The sequence below is a fragment of the Streptopelia decaocto genome (genome assembly GCF_964273445.1).
Source record: "Streptopelia decaocto genome assembly, chromosome: Z".
NCBI lineage: Eukaryota > Metazoa > Chordata > Aves > Columbiformes > Columbidae > Streptopelia > Streptopelia decaocto.
In genome coordinates this window covers 18,695,716-18,717,965 of record NC_138657.1, presented here as the reverse complement: position 1 = coordinate 18,717,965, position 22,250 = coordinate 18,695,716, and the positions used below count along the sequence as shown (strand labels likewise).

The following is a 22,250-nucleotide window of genomic DNA, read 5'->3' as shown; positions in this document are numbered from 1 at the left end:
TAGGGTGCTTAGTAGTTTTCTGATTTGAGTAAGCATATTAGTAGATATTTTGATCAGAAATTCATTTTTATCTTGTAACTGTTTTTCTTATTATCATGGGGTTGGTTTTGTATACTCTCTTTGAGCATGCTGCAAGCAAATTAGTAACACAATCACACAGAATCACTGAGTGGCTGAGGCTGGCAGACACCTCTGGAGACTCTGTAGATTATACATGTTGATAATATCCCCCTGAGCCTTCCCTTCTCCAGGCTGAACAGTCCCAGCTTTCCCAGCCTCTCTATGTATGGCAGATGCTCCAATCCTTTCATCATCTCTGTGGTCCTTCACTGGACGTACTCCATTAAATCCATGTCTCTCTTGTACTGGGGAGCACAGAACTTGGCATAGCACCCACATGTGTCTTACCACTTCTGAACAGAGGGGAAGGATCGTGTCCCTCCCCTGGCTGGCAACACTCTTCTCAGTGCAGCTCAGGATGTCATTGACCTTTGCCACAAGTAGACGTTACTGGGTCATGGTCAACCTGGTGTCCACCAGGATCCCCAGCGCGTTTTCTGACAAGCTGTTTTCCAGATGGTTAGGCCCAAGCCTCTGCTAGTACATGGTGTTGTTATTTCCCAGGGGTGGTAATTTGTACTTTCCTTTGTTGAACGCTATGAGGTTCCTGTCAGCCCATTTGTCCAGCCTGTTCCTCTAAATGGCAGCACAAACGTCTGGTGAAACAACCACTGACCCTAGTTTTGTGTCATGAGCAAACTTACTACTTGAACATAGGAGTGCCATGCTTTCTTCCAGTCCTTATGAAACCTCCACTGATAGCCTCTTTCAGCACTCCTAAGTGCATCACATCAAGTCCCATGGACATGTGTATATCTAGTTTGTTTAAATGTTCCCTAATCTGATCCTGTGAGTCACAGAGATCTGGGATTGCTGGAGGCAAATGTTGCCTTTAAAGACAGAGCTGAAGAAGGCATTGAGTGCTTTAGCCTTTATTACGCCCTTTGTTACCAGAGCCCTGGCTGTTTTCAGCAGCGAGTCCAATTTATCCCTTCATTTTGCTGCTGATATACTTAGAGAAGCCTCTTGTTGCCCTTCATGCCCCCCACCATATTCAGTTCCACGCAGATTTTTGTCTTTCCTAACTCTACCATTGTATACTTGGACAATGTCTCTAAATTCCTCCTAGTCTCCTGTCCCTGCTCTGTATCTTGTATCCTTCTTTTTGCATTAAATTTAGTTGGGGAGGTCCTTGTTGATCCATGCAAGCCTCCTACTAGTTTTTCTTGACTGCTTGCTCATTGGAATGGACCATTGTTGATCTTGGAAGAGGTTATCCTTGAACATCAACTAGCCCTCATGGACCCTTCTTCTCTCCAGACCAATTTTATACTGAATTCTTCCAAGTAGGTCCCTGAAAATGCTCAAGCTGCTCTCATGAAATCCAGGGTTGTGATCCTACTTTTTGCCTTTTTCCCTCCTCTCCGGATCCTGAACTCCCATCATCTCAAGTTTGCTTGTCATAGAGGTAACCCAAAAAGACTCCAAATAAATAATAAGCTTACACCAACTTCAATTTGGAAACAAAACCAAAACAACAATCCAAAACCAAAGGACAGAAACCAGTGCAAAGTGGGGCCCATAGTCCAAAATCCATCAGCATTCTGACAACATTTAACAAACTTGCAGGCTTGATATACATCCCAGGAAGTGTCCATAAACAGTGTCCCTGTTTAAGGGGAGGTCTCTGGTCATAGTCTACTGCTCTGAGAAGACCACTCAAAGAGAGTCTTTGGTGGGGGCCCTATTTTATAGCCTGGTTGGATCTGAACTGTGGTCATTATGAGCATGGTCCAGAAACTTCTCTGGGCCTGGGGCGACTCATTGTCTGAAAACCCTGTCTGTTGACTAGGGACAGGAGGTATGTGACTGGAGTCACCATGCCCTAGGATGGCGGACTTGATGATTACCGTCTGATCCAGGTGTGTATGTAATGACAGCCACAGTGGGTCACAAAAGGTATGAAATAGCCAGCAGCTGCTGGGTTAGAAGTCTTAGACTTTATCAGGGCGTGTTTGCAGCTGCCACATTGCTGCAGACAAGGCTGACCCGACGTTTACATCCTTGATAATTTCTTCCTTGTTTGTAAGTATAAGGCCCAGTAATGTGTCTCATCACCCTGCTGATTGGCTGTGGCAAGAAGTTATCATCAAACCACTCCAGAAACCTGTATTGCTTGTGCCCTGCTGTGTTGTCCCTCCAGCATATACCAGAGTGATTAAAGTCCCCCATGAAGACAAGGGCCTGCAAACATGAATCTTCTTCCAGTTTTCTGAAGTGGACTTCATTCTTGATCAGAAAGGACTGACAGGCACCCACCATGTCATTGTCCGCATTGGTTTGCTCATACCTGGCCCACATGCTCTCAGCTGGCTCATTGCCCATGCCACAGCAGAGCTCCCTCCATTTATACTGCTCTTTGACATAAAGGGCAACTTCTTGCCAACCCAGTCTGTCCTTCCTAAAGAGCCTGTCTACGTGCATGGCAGTGCTCCAGTTATGTCATCCATACTGATGACTTGTCAACTCTCCCTTATTTACGTGCGTACACTTGAGGTGGGCCTCCCTGAGCCTTGTATTATTTATCACAAGGTCTTCCCTCTCACACCAACCTGTGCCCTTTGGTTGCCAGCCCAGGCCACAGCTCTTGCACTTTTACTTGGTCAACATTTCTGTCCCCTGCCATTCCTAGTTAAAGCTGCCCTTAACAGTTCGGCCTGTGTGTTACCATGGGTCCTTCATTCTGTGAATTTGTGTCGCACCAGGGGTGCTGAATAATTCCTGTTGTGACTGAGCGTAATTTCCTCCTTCCTGTGTATAAATTAGATAAAAAAAGGTTCCCCTTGTGGATTTACAATGTAAAAATTGTACCACATTCACTAAAGAGGATGAAAGCAGCTGTAGGGCACAACTGCAAGGTAAATACAGTGTTTGAGTATTTCCGTGTGTCAAGAATTTTTGGATTGCAACTACTTTGGCTCATATAACTTTTTATTAAAAAAAAAGAAAAATAAAGCAAGTTAGGATATGTGTATGAAGAAATAAAGTTTGATTTTTAAAATGTGATGTAATGGGACTGTGACTGTGTTTTCTTGTGTTTTAAAATCCTTGAATTTAACGTGAGCAAACATGTTAACATGTTCTGACTGTGCTGCAGTTCTTGGGTGCTTGCAAGTTTTAGTTTCTTTCCTCATCGCCTCCCCATCAGAGTATGACTCAAAGCCTGATAAAGCCAGCAGAAAATGTTCCTATTGACTTTAATACACTTTGCGGGGAGACTATTAGAGAGCATATAATACTGTGTGTTCTCAGGTGACAGACACAGATAACTGCATTGATGTCTGCATACAAATGAAAGAGCAGCAACATAGCAGAGTGGTTTTGGCAACTGTGACTACCCACATTTCCAACAGTGTCTGAGGATTCAACGCTGTACCATGTTTTTCCCTTCCACAACAAATTGAAGATCTGATTGGAGTGTGCAAAATCAATATAATCTGTGTTGTAACTGAAGTGCAAAGATATGTCATTTTCCTAGTATATACTCACAGGAACATTAAACAAGTGCTAGTTTGGAAGCCTGTTGCACAGGGTGTGAGAAAGTGCTAATACATCACTATGTCCTTATTTGTGCTGCTGTGCTAGTCAACAGAATTAAATTAGCACATATGAAGTACATGCTGCAGTTGTACTTTGGTCTTGTTACATGGAGTCCTTAATGCAACTCTACTGCTGTTAATGTTGAGGAGTTACTTTATGTCCCATTGAGAACAGGAGGACTTAAATGTTCTTAAGTGTTCTCCTGTATTGGCCTGTTAACAGGCTTTTTAAACAGAATTTTTTAAACAACATTTAAGTTGTCTGACTGTGCTATTGTGGTACATGTAGCTTCACTTTTTATATAAGTATTCAGATGTTGTACCTTTAGTGAATGAACATATTAAGTAGAGGCACAGGTCTTCATAAATGCTTTTGGAAAGTTCCCTTAAAACAGTTTTTTGTTGTTCTGCAGTTTCTTAGCAAAACACAGCAAAGTTGGTGTAGCTGCTTACCCTTCTTATACTAGTCTTTGACTGGACATCTCCAGCAGTATTATAAAAATGTAATGAGAACTTATGTTGTTAATGATAATTCTAGGTACACAGAAGTTGCATATGTGTAAGAGGTCACCAAGAAAATTCTTTGAGGAAGTAAGGAAGAAAATTAGTTGGAGTGATAAACTTCTGTTTCAGTATCTGTATGTAATACTCGTGTGAAACATGCTTGTGAATTAAACAAGGAATTAAGTAGAAAATATATAAAAATGGATTAATGGAGTCATCTGAACTTTAAAAATCTGTTACAGAAAATATTCCAAGTTTTAAATAGTTGTTTATAATAAGTAAGAGTTAGTGATCTTTGTTTCTGCCTTAGTTTATAAATTTTATCAACACTACAGTAAAATTCTTAAGCAGACTAGTTATAGTAGATCTATCCTATGTTTGCATTACAACATGATTCCTATTATTGTATTTATAGAGCTTTTATTGTTGTGTTATATAACACCCACCAAATTTACTTACTTCGGTTCTGGTTGTTATAGTGTGCTGTACCTGCAGACAAAAAGTAATTTATCACCAGACATACTTCATGTGTCTAGGGAGCAGATGCATTTCAGAAAAGAGACTTGCATTACACATACTCTGCAAGTTAAGAAAAACTTAGATCTTGGTGCTAGTTAAAAAAATAATAATAATAATAATAATAATCATCTTATTTTACAAGCCTTGTGTTCTAAATATTTACATTTTGACACTTAATGCTAAATAGTTAACTGAATATTGACTAGAAAGTGTTGATGCAGTAGTGGAAATCCATTTATTTTAGAGCAGTTAGAGCATTAGAGGGAAATTGAAAGGCTTTCCATTTTGAAACTTAACTGTTTTGTAGATATTTTGTAAAAGTATGTGATAATTATTTGATATATAACTTCCAGTATTTATAAGACAATTGACAGAAAAATAAATGAAAATAGGAAGCTCATTATCTACAATAAAATTATTTGAACCTAATTGTATAGTGGAGGTCATTGTTGTTCTTTTTCTTAATTTCGCTTTATTTCTTTTTTGTTTTCTTTTGTGCAGGAAGGAGTTACAGGAACTGCAGGATCTTTACAGACAAAATGTTGAGCATACTGTACAGCAGGCTGAGCTGATAAAGCAGCTTCAGGCTCTCAATACTGATACACAAAAAGTACTGAAAGATCAAGAAGATGCTCACACAGCTGAAACAACATCATATCAAAAAGTACATCATTCTGCTTTATGGTTACATGGTTCATTTTGCTTAGAATATGCAGTTCATGATGAAATTGTCAAGCTGGGCCTAAGTCAAGCCAGAATCAGTACTGGGTTTCTGAGGATGCGTTTGGTTGACTTTTGTAGCACATAGCGCACAGTACACTTTTGTGTATTTAACTCTGCGCAAGTTGATCACTGACTGCAGTGACAATAGACATTAAGTCTTTTATTCACTACAATTGTAGCCCAGCCAAGCTACAGGTAGACTTCCATCATAGTTGTTCAGAACATGTATAATGCAGGGCAAGTTCTACCTATCTATAGAATCATTTTGGTTGGAATAGACCCGTGTGATAATTGAGTCCAACCATAACCTAAGTCTAGCTCTAAACCGTGCCCCTAAGAGTCTCAGCCATATATCTTTTAAACACCCTCAGGGATGGTGACTCCATCACTTCCTTGAGCAGCCTGTTCCAATGCTTTACAACCCTTTCTGTGAAGAATTTTTTCCTAATATCCAATCTAAACCTCCCGTGGTGCAACTTGAGGCCATTTCCTCTCATCCTATCGCTTGCTGCTTAGGAGAAGAGACCAACACCCTCCATGTCACAACCTCCTTTCAGGTAGCTGTAGACAGCAATAAGGTCTCTCATCAGCCTCCTTTTCTCCAGGCTAAACAACCCCGGATCCCTCAACCGCTCCTCATCAGACTTTTGCTCCAAACTCTTCACCAGTTTTATTGCCCTTCTCTGAACTCTCTCCAGCACCCCAATGTCTTTCTTGTAGTGAGAGGCCCAAAACTAAACACAGGATTCAAGGTGAGGCCTCACCAGCACCAAGTACAGGGGGACGATCACTTCTCTAGTCCTTCTGACCACATTATTCCTGATACAAGCCAGGATGCCGGTGGCCTTTTTGTCCACCTGGGCACACTGCTGGCTCATGTTCAGCTGGCTGTCAATCAGTACCCTGAGATCCTTTTCCTCCAGGCAGCTTTCCAGCCACTCTTCCCCAAGCCTGTAGCACTGCCTGGGGTTGTTGTGATGCAAGTGCAGGACCCAGCACTTGGCCTTTTTGAACCTCATACATTTGGCCTCAGCCCAACGATTCAGTTGGTCCCTCTGTCTGGCCTTCCTACCCTCCAGCAGATCAACACTCCCACCCAATTTGGTGTTGTCTGCAAACTTACTAAGGGTGCACTCAATCCCCTCATCCAGATCACTGATAAAGAGATTAAACAGAACTGGCCCCAATACTGACCCCTGGGGAACACCACTTGTGACTGGCCACAAAATGGAATTGGCTCCATTCACCACAACTCTTCAGGCCCGGCCCTCCAGCCAGTTCTTTATGCCTCGCTGAGTACACCCATCCAGGCCATGAGCTGCCAGCTTCTCAGGGAAAATGCTGTGGGATACGATGTGAAAGGCTTTACTGAAGTATAAGTACACAACATCCACAGCCTTTCATTCATCCACCAAATGGGTCACCTTCTCATAGAAGGAGATCAGGTTGGTCAACCAGGACCTGCCTTTCATAAACCCATGCTGAGTGGGCCTGATTGCTTGGTTGTGTTGTATGTGCTGCGTGATGGCACTCAGCATGATCTGTTCCATGACCTTCCCTGGCATAAAGACCTGTAATTTTCCAGGTACTCATTACAGCCATTTTTGTAGATGGGCATCACATTCACCAACTTCCAGTCAACTGAGACGTCCCCGCATAGCCAGGATTGTTGATAAATAATGGAAAGTGGCTTAGTTATCACCTCTACCAGCTCCCTCAGTACCCTTGGATGGATCCAGTCTGGCCCCATACACTTATGTGTGTCTACGTGGTGTAGCAGGTCACCAGCCATTTCCCCTTGGATTATTTGGGCTTCTTTCTGCTCCCCATCCTTGTCTTCTGGCTCAGGGCTGGGTACCTGGAGCACAACTATTCTGACTATTAAAGTCTGAGGCGAAGAAGGCATTTAGTACCTCAGCCTTTCCCTCACCCTCTGTCACTGTGTTTCCCCCTGCATCCACCAGAGGGTGGAGATTCTCCTTAGTCCTCCTTCTGTTGCTGATGTATTAATATTTTTTGTTCTCTTTTACAGCACTAGCCAGACCCAGCTCTAGTTGTGTTTTGGCACTTCTGATTTTCTCCCTGCATAACTTCACTGCATCCTTGTATTTTTGAGTAGCCTGCCCCTTCTTCCAAAGGTTATAAATTTTCTTTTTATTCCTGAGTCCCAGCCACAGCTGTCTATTGAGCCAGGCTGGCTTCTGCCCCACTGGCTCATCTTTCGGTACACAGGGACAGCCTGCTCCTGCTCCTCTAAGATTTCCTTCTTGAAGAGAGACCAAACTTTCTGGACTTCTTTGTCCTTCAGGACTGCCTCCCAAGGGACTCTGTTAATCACCCTCCCAAACAGGTCAAAGTCTGCCCTTTGGAAGTCCAAGGTAGTTCTGCTGACCACCCTCGTAACTTCTCCAAGAACAGAAAACTCGATCATTTCGTGGTGTCTATGTCCTAGGTGACCTCCAGTCAACACATTACCAATGAGTCCTTCTCTGTTCACAAGCAACAGATCCAGTGGGCACCTTCCCTAGTTGTCTTAACTGACCAGCTGTATGAGGAAGTTGTCTTCCGTACAATCCAGGAGCCTTCTAGACTGCTTCCTCTCTGCTGTGTTATATTTCCAGCAGACATCTGGTAAGTTGAAGTCCCCCCTGAGAACAAGAGCTAGCAATCAGGAGACTTCTCCCAGTTGCCTACAGAATATTTAATCTGCCTCTTCATCCTTATTGGGTGGTCTGTAACAGATCTCGACCAGGATATCTGCCTTGTTGCCCTTCTCCATGATTCTTGCCCATAAACACTCATCTGGATCATCACCCTCATCAAGCTTCAGACACTCCTTAACATACAGAGCTATCCTACCTCTTTTGCTTCCTTGCCTGGGGGTAAGACAAAGTAAATTATAGAATTTTTTAAAAAAAAGTACCGAAGGTAAGTAGCAGGAGTTGCTGTTTCATTTTCTGTTCTCCAGTCAGTGCTCCTGTAGTTGTTAAATGGATCCTTTGAGTCATTAAAAAAAAAAAAAGGTGCAAGTGAAGATAATATTAAGGATCTTCATCAGTGTTTATAATACAATATTCTTCTAGACTAGTTCTACAACATATGAAATAAAACTGGGATTGCATGAGACTGTTTAAAAGCATGACAAAACTCTTTGTAAAGATAACTTCACCTTGCATAATGGTGACTTTGGCATTATTATCTGCTTCAATTTGGGGAAGAGTTTAACCTGTTTTGTGAAAAATAATTTTGCTATTTCAAGTTACCTATGTATTATGGAAAATTGATGGGTATACTTACATAGCTATAAGTGGGTATACCTATATAGCTGTAAGTGCAAGCCGCTTCTAAACTGGGCTTGGCTCAAAATTCGGGGTTGCTTCAGAAAACTGGTTCACTGTTCTTGGTCTATCTTAGCAGGACTTAAAAGTTCTGCTTAGCTGATGATACAACAAGAACAAGAATAGTGTGGGTTTGAAGATTAGTCCTTTTGTTTGGTAGCTCATAGATGACCCTAAATTTTGCTGGTTTGGAGGTGCTGAATTCAGTATTTTTTGAACATGGAGGAGTAAGGTTTGCCTCTTAAACCAGCAACAGCTAACTCAAATATTCTGACATATTACTATTGTAGAAGTTATAAGCTGTCTTTTTGTAAAATGTCTAAATATCTAATGCACCTGGAAAAAATAAGTTATTTTTTAAAAATAAATATATATTTTTTAAAAAGTATACATTAAAAATAGTAAAAACGTAAAAAAAAATAAGGTGGGGAAAAAAAGGGAAGAATAGATCTAATAATGTTTGTGACATTGTCCGGCTGTGAGAAATTCGGAGGGCAGAAGGAGTTCCTTTATCACAACAATCCTGTTACATGCTTCTGATTAGAATAACTGAATAAAATACCCAGCTATAATTACTTCAAGCAACATGCATTTTTCCAAATCACAAGATATGCAGTCCTGCTGAAGTCACGGCAGGCCTTTGGAAAACTCAGCATCTATAAAAATAACACAAATGCCTATTTTTCCCTTGAATAAGAAAGGCAAACTATTGCAGACAAATGTGTGTTTTGTTTGTCCTCCCTGCATTAATAATATGCAGGCTGCAATATCTAGATAAGGATGTGTCAGCTGTTCCGTAGACTTACAACAGAGTATTTTCCTACTGCTCCGAATGGCATTGAGCCGATCAGTGTGTACATCTTATGATATATGCTCCCTTACAGGAAGATCAATGACCTCTCTGTCAGTGGTCGGATAGGCAGTATATGCTGTAGCTGAGGCAATCTGGTTGGCTCACATATTCCAAGTTGATCTTAATAGTCTACCATTTAGGAAGAACCACTCTTTGTGCTGATGTTAATGTATAATATGAAAGAGTAGACTGAATAAAAGGAAAAATACCTCTTTCTGATAATCCAAATCAAAGTAATGAATTTTCACTGGATTACTGGATTATGAGTAAATCCATTGAGGACCATAAATCTTTTTTCAAGTCCATCTGTAGTGGGCAGCATATACATATGAATGTCTGTAATCTTTTTCACCAAGTTTCATTGACTTCTTGTACTGCTATATTTTTTTTTTCTTTAAGTACAAATTTTAAGGGTGCTGTGTTCTACAACAATTGCTTTACGTTTGAGCATTTATGGAAACAAATTGATATCCATGTTGTATTGCAGCTGTAGTTCTCATTTTCAAGGATAGGGAATATTTTTCTAAAATGTATTAGCATCTGTTTTAGTGGTCCCAAATACTCTGGGGGCTTCATTCCTTGCTGGATTTAATGAGACTCAATAGGTTTGTCCTCACCAACAATTTCAAGGTGGAGAGACTTCAATCAATACTAGGGATAATAAGACAAGAAGATATTCTGAACACCTTAGCCAGCTTATCACAGTTTTCTGAAATTTACAATTTAGGACCTTTGTTTTTATAACGTAGCACTTTCCCTTGATCTGACGTGGCCTTTAGATTCCTTTTTAATCATACTGATTAAAGATCTCTTAGTAGAAGGCCCTTTTAGTGAAGTGGAAATACCATTATTTGTCATTAAATAATGAAATAGTGATTCATGTCCTGGAACTCAGCTCCTGAAACAGCAAACAGAAAATACCGTGGATAGTGACACAGTACATGTCTGTGATGACGAAAAGCATTGTTCAGTGGTTAGATTTTTGGCATAATTAGAAAATGCAGTAAGAGTTTCAGTTCGGAGGCATCGCAGAAGTCTGCATCGAGTGCACCGGAGCATCGAGCACACCAAAAACTAGATGAAAATATGATAGCATCAGATTTTCAGATGTTGTGGCTAATTTTGTACCTGCACTTGCCTTTGCTAGTGTTTCTCATGGTGTCAGTGTGTGGAGAGAGTTTGTTCTCCTTCAACCCTGAGAAGTTGTAATAAGAATGTCAAGTTACTGGTTTTGCTATCCTAAGGTTAAATTTTACTACTTGCTGTCTTTTTGTGACTGCAGTAACCTTTAAGCATAGTAAAGAATCATATAAATGTGTTTATTTTTATGTAAGCAGCATTAAATTTACAAACTAAAAACTAAAACTATACAGATGGGTAAATGGTAGTAACAATGCACATTCTCCTTCAAATTTGAATGAAAAACATAAGTCCTTTCACACATGATAGGAACTGAGAGAAACTAACTTTCCAGTCAAATATGCTGAAGCTGACATCAGTAATAAGTAAATCATCATTTTTGTTGTCCATTTGGCCTGTGAAAGTTGTGAGAAACTCAGATCTTTAATAAAGATTATCTCATATTTCAGTTCAAGCTTCACAGAATCACAGAATGTTAGGGTTTGGAAGGGACCTCAAAGGATCATCTAGTCCAATCCCCCTGCCGGAGCAGGAACACCCAGATGAGGTTACACAGGAAGGTGTTCAGGCGAGTTTTGAGTGTCTCCAGAGTGGGAGACTCCATGACCTCCCTGGGAAGCCTGTTCAATACTGTTTTCTGCTGTTGGAAAGTGTGTTAGTTAGGTTAGTCTATATTTATTTATTGTATACCAAACTCCAATAGAGTTGGTCACGTGCTAGCAAGTAGATTTTGGCATCAGGTGGGCCCATAGTTTAAAGCTGAAGCAACACTGGGTAGGCCCAGGATCTCTCAGGGTGATGTTAAACTCAACACTTACAGTTAATGATTTTCATGCTTGAAAACTCCTGTACTGATACACTTATTGTGCTGTGCGTAATGGTGTAGATTGATCTTTGCAGAATGCTTAAATATTTAGAAAATAAAAGTAAATAATCTATAATGCCAAATCTGTCACTACTGTTTGCATATCATTGTCTTAAGGTTTCTGGCAATGATATTGTATTTTTTCACCATATGAGAACTATAGATGAAAGAAATTATGTAAACTGGTGAGACAGTGGAAGAAGAGTTGTGTATCAAGAAAGGAAGAAAAATCTTAAGATTAATCTTACTTAAATATGTTTTTGAGTGATGCCAATTTTGATCAGAGTTAGAATTTTGTTTATAATCAGAGTGGTCCCACGATGGAAGATTTTAAATTATACCATTTGCAATATGAATTACTAACATTTTCCTGCATTAACTAGCACTGGTGTTCTTTGTTTTTCTGGGAGAAATGCATCAAAATTTTTCTATATTCAAAAAAGCAGTCCACAAACCTCACCATTAGATAGCCATATGAACACAAAGAGTTGCATAAAACTGATCAGGTGGATGAATACTGGAAGGCCAAGACAGGGTTTGAGGTGGTGGATCAGTTAGGAAACAGGATATACTGGATTCATTTAAGCAGATAGACTCATCAATTTTTATGGTAACAACACTAATCGAATAGACTGAAATGTCCTTTTCTTTTGTGTTCTCTCTTGTTATTTTGGAGAAGGTGTATTGCTAAAGTTAGCCATTTTACATGGTTTCCAAAACAACCATGCTGTTTGCAATTATATAATACCATAAAGTTGAGGAAAGCATGTCTTTTCTTTTAGCTTATATTGGTCACTCTTGCTTGCAGGTTGTCTGATGTTACTTTCTTTTGTTTTTCTTATTAAGCTCTCACTTGTGTCTGACATTCTTCTCTTCTATCATAGGGAAGTTTCGTGGTGTCTCGTCTTAAAAAAAAATCGCTCTACCTCTGCTTTTCCATTTTAAAACTAAATGCCATGGATGTGCTCTTTTAGTCTGCCTGGAGTGCCTCTTGAGTTTCACCCTAGAGCTTCTCCAGCTAATTTCTGCCCTTGCTCTTTTCAAATTCTCATAAACAAGATGATCTTGTAACATGGATTTCTGCGATGGTGCTGTAATAGTTTCCCTTATAGTTTTATTGTAGCTTAATTTAGACTTTTTCCATTTGTGTCATTACTATATGTTCAACATTACTGTAAGTTCAGGTTCATTACTCAGATCTTTGTAATATACTGCTTTTTAGGGTGTGAGCATTTAGATATAACATTTAATGTAGGAAAATATTTGTTTTACACTTGGTATATATAATTGGCTATTGTTGCATTTTAATGGACGGATCTACCTTAGTGTTAGCTCCTCGTGGGAGAATACTTTTGAAGGAAATCTTCCAGATGTCCCCACTTCTTGTGCATTAGTTGATATCATAGAAAAGTGTATGAGAGCCTTAACTAAGTGCCTTTTGGATCATGGAACTGAAAATTATTTTGGACCTAGAAAAGTGGTTCCAGATGTTAACTGGCATTCATTACATAGGAGCAGTCTAAACCTGGTTTAAAATAGATCCTGCACACTTGGATAATATTAGTGTTGGTCATTTGTGTCAACTGTTTCACTCTGCAGTTTCTTTTTCCAGTTGCGCTATGATTCTGGCTACCATGCAATACAATAGATAGTATAGGCCAATTATTTAGTTTTATTAGATTTTGTTGGAATTTCTCAGCTTTCTTTGGTCTGACTTAACTTAATTTTACTATCATACATATTTAATGTATGTCAGTACTTTACCTCACCCCACCATTATCAGGCTGTTAAATATTTTCTGTCACATTTGGGCAGGCTTTAGAGTAATATCTTTTGGTTCTCCTGGAAGTCCTAGCTTTAGTCTGGCATTTTTAGTTTACTTGATGACATTAAGCACACCTACTGCTTTAATGAAGTTTTCTGTTTTAAGTGTCTCTTCAAAGAGCTAGCAAAAAGTGTTTTCTAGTAAAATCAGTTAAATCAATATAGAAAATTGTTAGGGTAGCTGAGAAATATGGGATACTTTATTTTTTGTAATTCACCTAAGTTACCCTTCCTTCTTGACTGATAAATAATGCTCTTTAGTCATATAGACTAAATTTATTATAGTGTACTGATTTCAGATACTTTCAATCTTTTTTAATTTGTTGTTAAGTACCTTCTCCTGTAACAATCTATGTTGCCTGTCAGAGAAAGGGCAGCTCTAAGGCATTAGAAAGAGATTCTCAAAATGCAGTCAGTGCAGCAGTTTTTGCTGAGCAGTCTTGTGTCACTGGCTGTTGGCCTTTTTCTTTTCAACTAGCAAATTTCATAAAACCTATAAAGAATGATTTTTAATATTTTCCTTTTTCTTTCAATCTTGTAAACACATATGTATATATTTTATTTAATATCTCTTCTTGGAGATTAAACAATTTCCTGAATAAATCTCATGTCTTATTGACATTCATGGAAGGTATAACTACTCACTTATGGACAGTCAAGACTTCACTTTTCTGTAAAGCTTGCTAGTTCTGAGATAAATAATTTACAAAATCTTAGTGTTTTCTTTTGGATTTTCTACTCCATGTTCCATCTCCAGTCCTCTCTTCTGTATTTAACATGCTGTCTCTCTACAACTGACTTTCTCCATCTTTATTAACGGTAGACCAGTTTCACCAGTTTCATACTGTATGTTCTTAAATGTGCTTAGTGCAGTGTGGTTAAATGTGATACCTCTTCTAAAACTGGGTCAGAAATGAGCAGAAAACCCCAAATGAATCCCATATAAATATTAGGCATATATTTACTTCACAAAACAGCGCATGTCCATAAATGAAAAGATAGGGAGCCAAATGGAAATTTGGAAGCTGTTCCAGTTATCTATAGACAGTAGATAAAACTTCTTTATTTTCATACATATGATTTTCATTTTGAAATTTACTGATGTTAAATAGCTGGGGAAAAAAAAAAAAAAAAGAATGAGTCCTGTAAACTAGTACATTGGTGGTGTTCAAAAAAATAAATAAACCTCAATGTAAAAAGATGTGAATATGTTTTTTGCCCATAGCTTTAAGCTAGTTTTATACTTGAAACTTATATGTTCTATTATTGCTGTTTTCAAAGCAGGGAAGGTTGGAAAAGTTTATGCTAGTAAAAAGACATGCTATTTGTCTTGTCCTGGCAAATACAGACTACCAAAAATACCCATTAGCTACATTAGGGTTTGTGGCTGCCAGCTAGAAAAAAGCATCGTATTTTTGATGTTCTCCATTTATCTTACTGGGATGTTACCTTTCACATACTATAATTATGACCACTTAAGTGCTGCTAGTAATAAAACCAGCAAATTGTCTTAGCAGTATGATCTAGCTAATGAGCTGATATAGTTATAGCTGGAAGTAACTGTGTCTCGATGTTCCATTCAGTTGGAAGGACATTATCTAAAAATTCATGTTTTTGATAAATGATTTTTTTTTTTTTCCTGTGAGACACATAATGATTTCCATAAGAAACTGGCTATTCTTGAACATGCATTTCTAGAGATGATGTAATCTTTCTTAAATATAAAAAAAGATTAAGTAGGCACAGAAATTTCAATGTAAAAGTTTGATTTTTAACACCCATTCAAAATATCAATCTGTCTGAACTTTGAATTAATTTTGCCCCAAAGATGTGATCTCTGATCTGCTTTGAAAATAGGCAAGAGGTAGTTTAGTTTACTTTGTCCTAAGTGGATTTTGAGAGCCCATGGGAATAGAAAATTATAGAAAGGAGGAAAGGAGGGGAGATTATTTCCAGATTTCTCATGAAACATCTTAACATCTAACATGAAGTGTTAGGTAGAACATTTCAAAATCTAGAAGTTGTGATTGTTTTCCAAAGGATTTAACTTGTAAGAGAGGTAAGCAGACAAAAGGGAGAAAGAAGTGTATCGTTTAAGTAAAACTGACAAGACAAAAAGTAAAATGAAGAGTAAAATAAAGTTTTTACAAGTAAAATTACTCGTGTCAGTTCCTTGTACTTACAAACATTATTGATAGATTTGGAAATTCTGCTATTTGTATTTAATTAGTTTATTTCAGATGAAATGGCAGGAATGTATTTTCCCAAGAAAACTGTCAACTGCTGAAGTACATGCCTTCTACAGATTATTTTATGGTAGAATAAATAGTTGGAGGCAATATTACTTATTTTGAGAAAAAAGGACATGCATACAATATTCTGATTTCAGCAAGAACAGCTGAGCAGCAGCCAATGATAAGAACTTCTAATATAATCTCTGGGTTTTATAGTTAATGTTAAAAAAATCCCGTAAAATAATTATTTAAACAGATCAAAGTACTCTATAAAAGACAAGGATGGCATTTGGTATTCTTGCACCTTTATTTTAATTCCCAGGACAGATATTTCAATTTTTTGCCTATTCTCAATGCAGGATTACTTTTTTTTCTTTTGTATTTTCTGTGTCTTATATAAACTGTTTAAGAAGTAAAAGAAATCCTGATTTTAGGTGTTCATTTCTATTAAAAATGTCATAAAAAGCAACGTGTTTTTCTGGAAAAACATCTTTTAAACTTAAGTTTAAGTGATTACTGCCATCACTATTTTCAAATGTATAGACTGTGACAAAAGGCAGGAGGACAAGTAGTGTGAAAGAATTGTCAGAACTTAAGAGAGACTGGTCTTTATAGACAAGTTACTTAAATCATACTTTCCTCCTGTATTGATATAGCTATCCGCATTGAAGTTATTTTTAATCCTGTTGTTTCTCTTATCCCCTCTCAGCTTTATAATGAGTTGACTTCATGTTTTGAAACTGTTAAAGCAAGTGAAATTCAACTGCAGCAAAGCTGTGCCTCTCTTCAGGATCAGTTACTTGGAAAAGATCAACTGATTTGTCAGCTACAAGAGCAACTTCAGCAGGCTCATGATGATTTAAAAGCAGCACATCAGAACTCTTCTTCAAAATGTGAAGTACAGGTGAGTCCACTTCTAGAATAATAGAAGTTGTGTCTTTTTGTTTTAAATTAAGCTTCTGTACCAGAAAATTTTAAAGGAAATTGTAGTCATGGTTTGTTTTTTGTTGTTGTTTTGTTGTTTGTTTGTTTTAAGAAAATCTACAACTCTGCTACTGCAGTAGTGTAACTATTTCTGCTGTTGCTAATAGAAGGTACTTCACAATTAAAAAAACCTGAGAAGTGGTGTCAGTATTCAACAAGACTCTTATTTATATTCTGTAACAAAGACAACAAAAATGACATCAATGTGATTTTGGTCCTGGAAACAAATTTCTAGAAAAAATGTTGAACTTTCTGCATTTCCTCTGTGAAAATGAAATTTATTGGTCCTGATTTATGGTGGGGAGAAATACTTGTCTAAAAATGTCTAAGCTTTAATGTTCCATTTGGAACTGTTACAATAAACCATCACACAAACATACCTCCAACTTGACACGTGTGCCAGATCTTACATGTATACCTCTTGACATTTTCCGCAGGCCAATTCATGACTTAAAGTGAGTTTGAAAGGCTTTGAAATGATCTACCTGCAATGGTTTTGTAAACTCTGTTGCTTAGTTTCTTCCATAGATTTGTCAATGAGATGTGCTTATGCATTCCATCTTTACTATTAACAGCACTCTTTCACTTGATTAAGCAGAGAAAGGAAAATAGTTAAGATGATAATGCTCTTTAATTCAACACTTTGTGTAGGTAGGTTAAGTAGATCTGTAATCAAGGATTACATAACGAGCCCAAAGAAGTTTGAATGTTAAAAAAAAGTAGTGTTTAATTCCTCAAAGTATGTGCAAGTAGTAATCTGCTGTAAAACAGAAAAATCACAGAACGCGGTATCTCCTGGATGTGTTCATGATGGTCATTCCAGAGCTAATGTGCTAACTTTGTCCAGAGTATTACTGAAGTGTTTATCATAAGATTCTTAACCTGTATTTTGTATGATTTTGTAGTTCTCCTTAATCTAATGATTTGATAATTTTGTTTCATGAATGATAAAAAACCATTATTTTAAGTCTTTCTTGTGGAGTGTTTACCTCTTGATATGTTCTTGACCTTTTTCCAAGTCTTTGAAATAATTGGGTTTTTTTCTTCTTTTAGATTTTGGTGACTTCTTTGAAATGTTATAAATATAAAATTAGTCTCAAGCTCTTTCTGTTCTAAACACAGCTTTGGATCACGGTTTTTGAATGCTTAGACTGTATTTCTGAATTCATTTTACATTGCTTTGAAGAGTTTTTTGCAGTTTATTTTGTCAGATTTTTTTTCAGAAAAGTTTTTATTATATCTTTGGATTATATTAATTGAGGTTAAAGAGGCCTTCACTGTCTTTGTGAAGGGATTTTAGAATGTTTTCCTCCAGGTACAACATTTATATTGTCTAACCTGGATATTGTGTGACAGTTTTTTATACATTGGATTTGTCTTTATTATCTTGAAGCATTTACTAGTCATTGAAAATTTTGTTACTACACTAACCTCCTACATTTTTCAACATGTGGGACAGCACAATTGACTCCTTCCCACTAAATAAATGGAGCATCTATTGCTATTGCGTATTTCTTATAATTAAAGCAATTCTTTAACTTTTTTTTTTCTCCCCTTAAAATACAGCAGTTGAGTTTCTTTAAGAGCTCATAGTGTGGAGCTTTGCTGAAATCCATTTCAAATCCCTATAGATAATTTCACTTGGATCAATTTTGTTTACTTCTTAAAAGAACTTTAGGAAATTTCTGAGGTTAAAAGTAAGACTATTTTAAAAGCTAGTGACAACCTGCGATTCGTGATTCAACTTTATACATTATTTCTTTTAGATGTTTTAAATTAATCACACCTGGTGTGGCCGAATCACTACTTTTTCTTTTGTTGATTTATTCTATGTCTCCTTCTAGTGGTGCCTGAAATTGAAGTACATTAACCTATGCTCCATATAAATTAGGATCCAAATGTGAAGCAGTCCTAAATTACTTAATAGTGAATGAGGGTGCAAATAATTGTTTTTCTGTAGCCTTCTGTTGGCTTTCTGCTATGTTTCCATTTTGATCCTTTCTCAGAATTTTACACGCCCTGGCACACTCCCTGTTGCTATTGTATTTGAAGGAGTGCATTTGTCATGATTATTCGGAGAATTTGTGGTTTTCTTAGTGAATGTAGGTTCAGTCAGACCTTCTACAGAAATACATCAGTTGAACATTTATGTGATTTGTCATGAGCTCAGTCAGATATTTACCAGTTCTAGTGGAGAAGACATAGTAGGAAGGTAAAGCAGATAATTTACAATAATGGGTGTAATATAGTACACTAAATGCAATATATTAATCTTCCTTTTTTCAGTAAATTAATCTTAAACCAGGCTGTGATGGAAAAAATGATTAACGTTACTAAAGTAGCCTCATAGGGAAGGAAATATGTAAGGTAGTGTCCACAGTTGCTAGGTTTGTAGAATTGAGATGTTAAGCAATCTGTGCTTATGTGCTTAACATGCTCAGTATTCTCTTTTGACTAACAATCTTCCGTTCTGCTGTAGCAAATATACCAAATTTTGTTGACATGCAGTCTTGCTCTGGGAGTGTGTCATAATGCTCATTGTTGGCTGCATTTTGATGACAGCTATATTTCCCATTATCAACCTCACTGTCTTGCATACATGTTAGAAAGGTATTACTGTGTGGTTACACAGCTGAGGTTTCTGCAGGGGAAAAAAGTCATTACCTATCATTACTTCTGTGACCTGTTAGGTGACCAGAACCCTGGTTGTTTGTGATTAAGAGATGATTAAGAGAACATCCTCATTCATTCTGCTGTCTCTTGATAGCAACATTGGTAGAACAGGATGGATTTGGAAGACAGACTTAATTAAAAGGACACCAAAGCAATGCACACATTTACTAGTTTTCCTGTTACCATTTTTTAAAACAATCCTTCATAAAACTATAAGTTGGTTTAAATTACAATTGTATTTCTGCTATAATGATTTCTTGAACATGTTCAGATTTGTGCCTTGCTGAAAGTTTATCCTGCGGGACATGCTAACAGTCCATTGACAACACTAATATATCTTCTTCAGACTTTCACTAGCTGGGAAGATTATACATCAGTGTTGCATATGTTCCTGGATTTCAGCTTTTCTTGCTGTTGAAATTACTTTGCAGTCAGGCAAAAATGAGTTTTATATTATTGGCTTTATTACCAAGAATAACTCAGTTTTCTTTCATTAAGAGTAAAATATGCCTCTTTAAATGTCGTAATCTTATTCTAGTCAGTGTGGTGCTTGTGTTATTGAGGGCACGCTTTTTGATGATTTTATTTTGACTATTCAGGTAATGTGTGTTATGAAGAATTCAAATCTGATTTAGAGTAAATTTCTATTTACATCTTAGTATGCATGTGTTCAGCAGCATACCTTTTCTCTGATCAGAGAGATTAGGCATGTGAATTCGGGAGACTTTTTGGTTAGATCTATGCTCAAGCTACCCAGTAAGAAAGAACTTTAAGTAGTTTTCAAAACATAAGCCTGTGGGGTATGATTGATTTCATCTTATATAATTGCTTTTTTGGTTCTGTTTTGTTAATGGTCTTCATTTTTATCCCTGAGATGTATACCGTACTTTTAGTCTATGGTTAGTATATCATAACTATTACTCATGTGAATGGTGAATATTTATATATTTTACTGAACCAAGGCAGTCATTTCTGTCTTGACTCCTAGTTCTCATATGTGTGCAGACATCAAAGACAGTATTGAGAGATGATACGTGATCAAGAACCAGTAATTAACAGACTTTTTAATGTTTTTATTTGTAACTGTAGCATCTGACAGGTATGTGCATTCTACCTAATACAGAATTCACTTGCACTTTTATAATAGTATCTTAATTTCTCATAAAGAAATTTTTAAAAGCAGCCAGAATAGAAAATATCAGTAAAACAATTAAATAAATTGCACACAGATGTAATTTAAGGTTATTAGAAAAAAGTGCTTTTTTCAACGAAGATACAAATTTGAGTTTAAACCTATTTATATGATAAATTCTCATGGTTTAACTCCAGCTAACAACCAGAACCATGGCAATCACTTGCTCTCTCTTCCCTATCCCCAAGTAGGGTGGCAGAGACAATCAAAAAGAAAGGGAGAAACTCATGGGTTGAGATTATAACAATTTAATAAGACAGAAAATTAAAAAAAAGAAAAAAGATAATAATTTACTACTACTGATATACATATATACATATACACACACATAGATAAAATAAGTGATGCAGAAGGCAATTGCTCATGATCGCTGATCCTATATAAGCTGATCATGAAAGGGCAGAGGTCCGGTTAGCAGTTCATGCTCAAAGGTGATCACCCTGAACAACCAGTCCTCGATAAGAGAGCACCCCTGGTCCTGAACAGCCGGTCCCAGCAAGAGAACAAAAATACAAAAAGCTAAAGGCCAAAATGGCAAAAAGCCAAAACTGCAAAATGGCAGACTCGTGAACTAACTAGCCAGAAGAGCTGCTTCCAGCTATATAAGGAGCATGACACTAATGGCAGGGAATATTTAATTGAGCAGCTGGAATGTCAGTCTAGGTGCTGTCCTGTCTGTGCCACCTTCCAGTTGCTCTTTGCACCTACAGCTGGGAAGTTGAGAAAGTTCTTTGTTCTCCTTGGCAACAGCCAAAAACATCAGTAAGTTCTCACATCCTTTCCATACCAATTTAAAGTCTAGCTGCCTGAAAGAAGAGCATGGGAAGTTCAACATACTATCACATAATTCTCATACTATACTCAAAACAAGAGACTGTGCTAGCTACTAAAAAGAAAAAAAGATTCTAACTGCCATGAAGAAAATTAACTTAATCCTAGCTAAACCAGCACAGAAATGCATAAATAAAATGTTTCAAGAAAAACTGCATCCGTTGTTGCCATGAAAAATCCTTCAAGTCTTGTTATCACAGTGTGACTTACTTGTTTTCTAACCAGTATTTCAGTGATTTCAGTTTATGGCCTTATATAGTATAGTCTTTAAAATACTGACTTTGAGAGAAATCTAAATGATAAAAAATCACTTGGAAAGGGTAACTCTTATTTCTTTCAGTGCTTCTAGTTTTTGTCCTGTATACTTAGTATTGCAATATGAATATTTGAAGTCCTCTTTTGAGGCTTAATTTTCTGTTCCTTGTTAATGATACAGCATAACGGGAGGCAAATACCCTGTTCAAAGTGTGGTGCTGTAAATTTTGTTCTATAGATTAGAGTAATTTCCATGATTGAAACTAATTCCTAACAAAAGGCTTTTTAAATTGCACTTATTTAGCCTTTACTGTTAGAAAACTCATGTATTTAATTTATTAGCCTTAAAAATTTCTCAGTCTTGCACCCCCTTTGGGTCAAAGCTTTCCACAAATGCCTTCCAGTTTTTAGAAATATTCAATTTATTAAAACAAACAAACAAAACGCCAACAAAAACTCCAAACAAACAAAAACCCCCAAACCAAAACAAGAAAAAACCCAAACAAACAAACAAAAACCCACCAAAACCCAAACATTGAAATTGATCTCAAAGATGTCAAAATATAAGTTTTAAGCAACAAATAAATATTGTAGTGAAAAGATATTTGTTTAGGACAAGATGAAAATAAATCATAGTGAACATTTAGAAATATGGA

The 22,250-nt window shown here is 37.2% G+C and overlaps 1 protein-coding gene across 6 annotated transcripts in view; it reads left to right on the top strand.

Moving 5' to 3' along the window:
* Positions 1 to 22,250, top strand: part of CNTLN (centlein) — a 192,648-nt gene that overhangs the window by 55,870 nt on the left and 114,528 nt on the right. For all 6 annotated transcript variants that reach the window (XM_082075481.1, XM_082075486.1, XM_082075485.1 and 3 more), the window contains 2 exons: positions 5,184 to 5,346; positions 16,369 to 16,563. In XM_082075481.1, the coding sequence (XP_081931607.1) occupies positions 5,184 to 5,346; positions 16,369 to 16,563 (358 nt within the window). The remainder of the gene's footprint in view (positions 1 to 5,183; positions 5,347 to 16,368; positions 16,564 to 22,250) is intronic.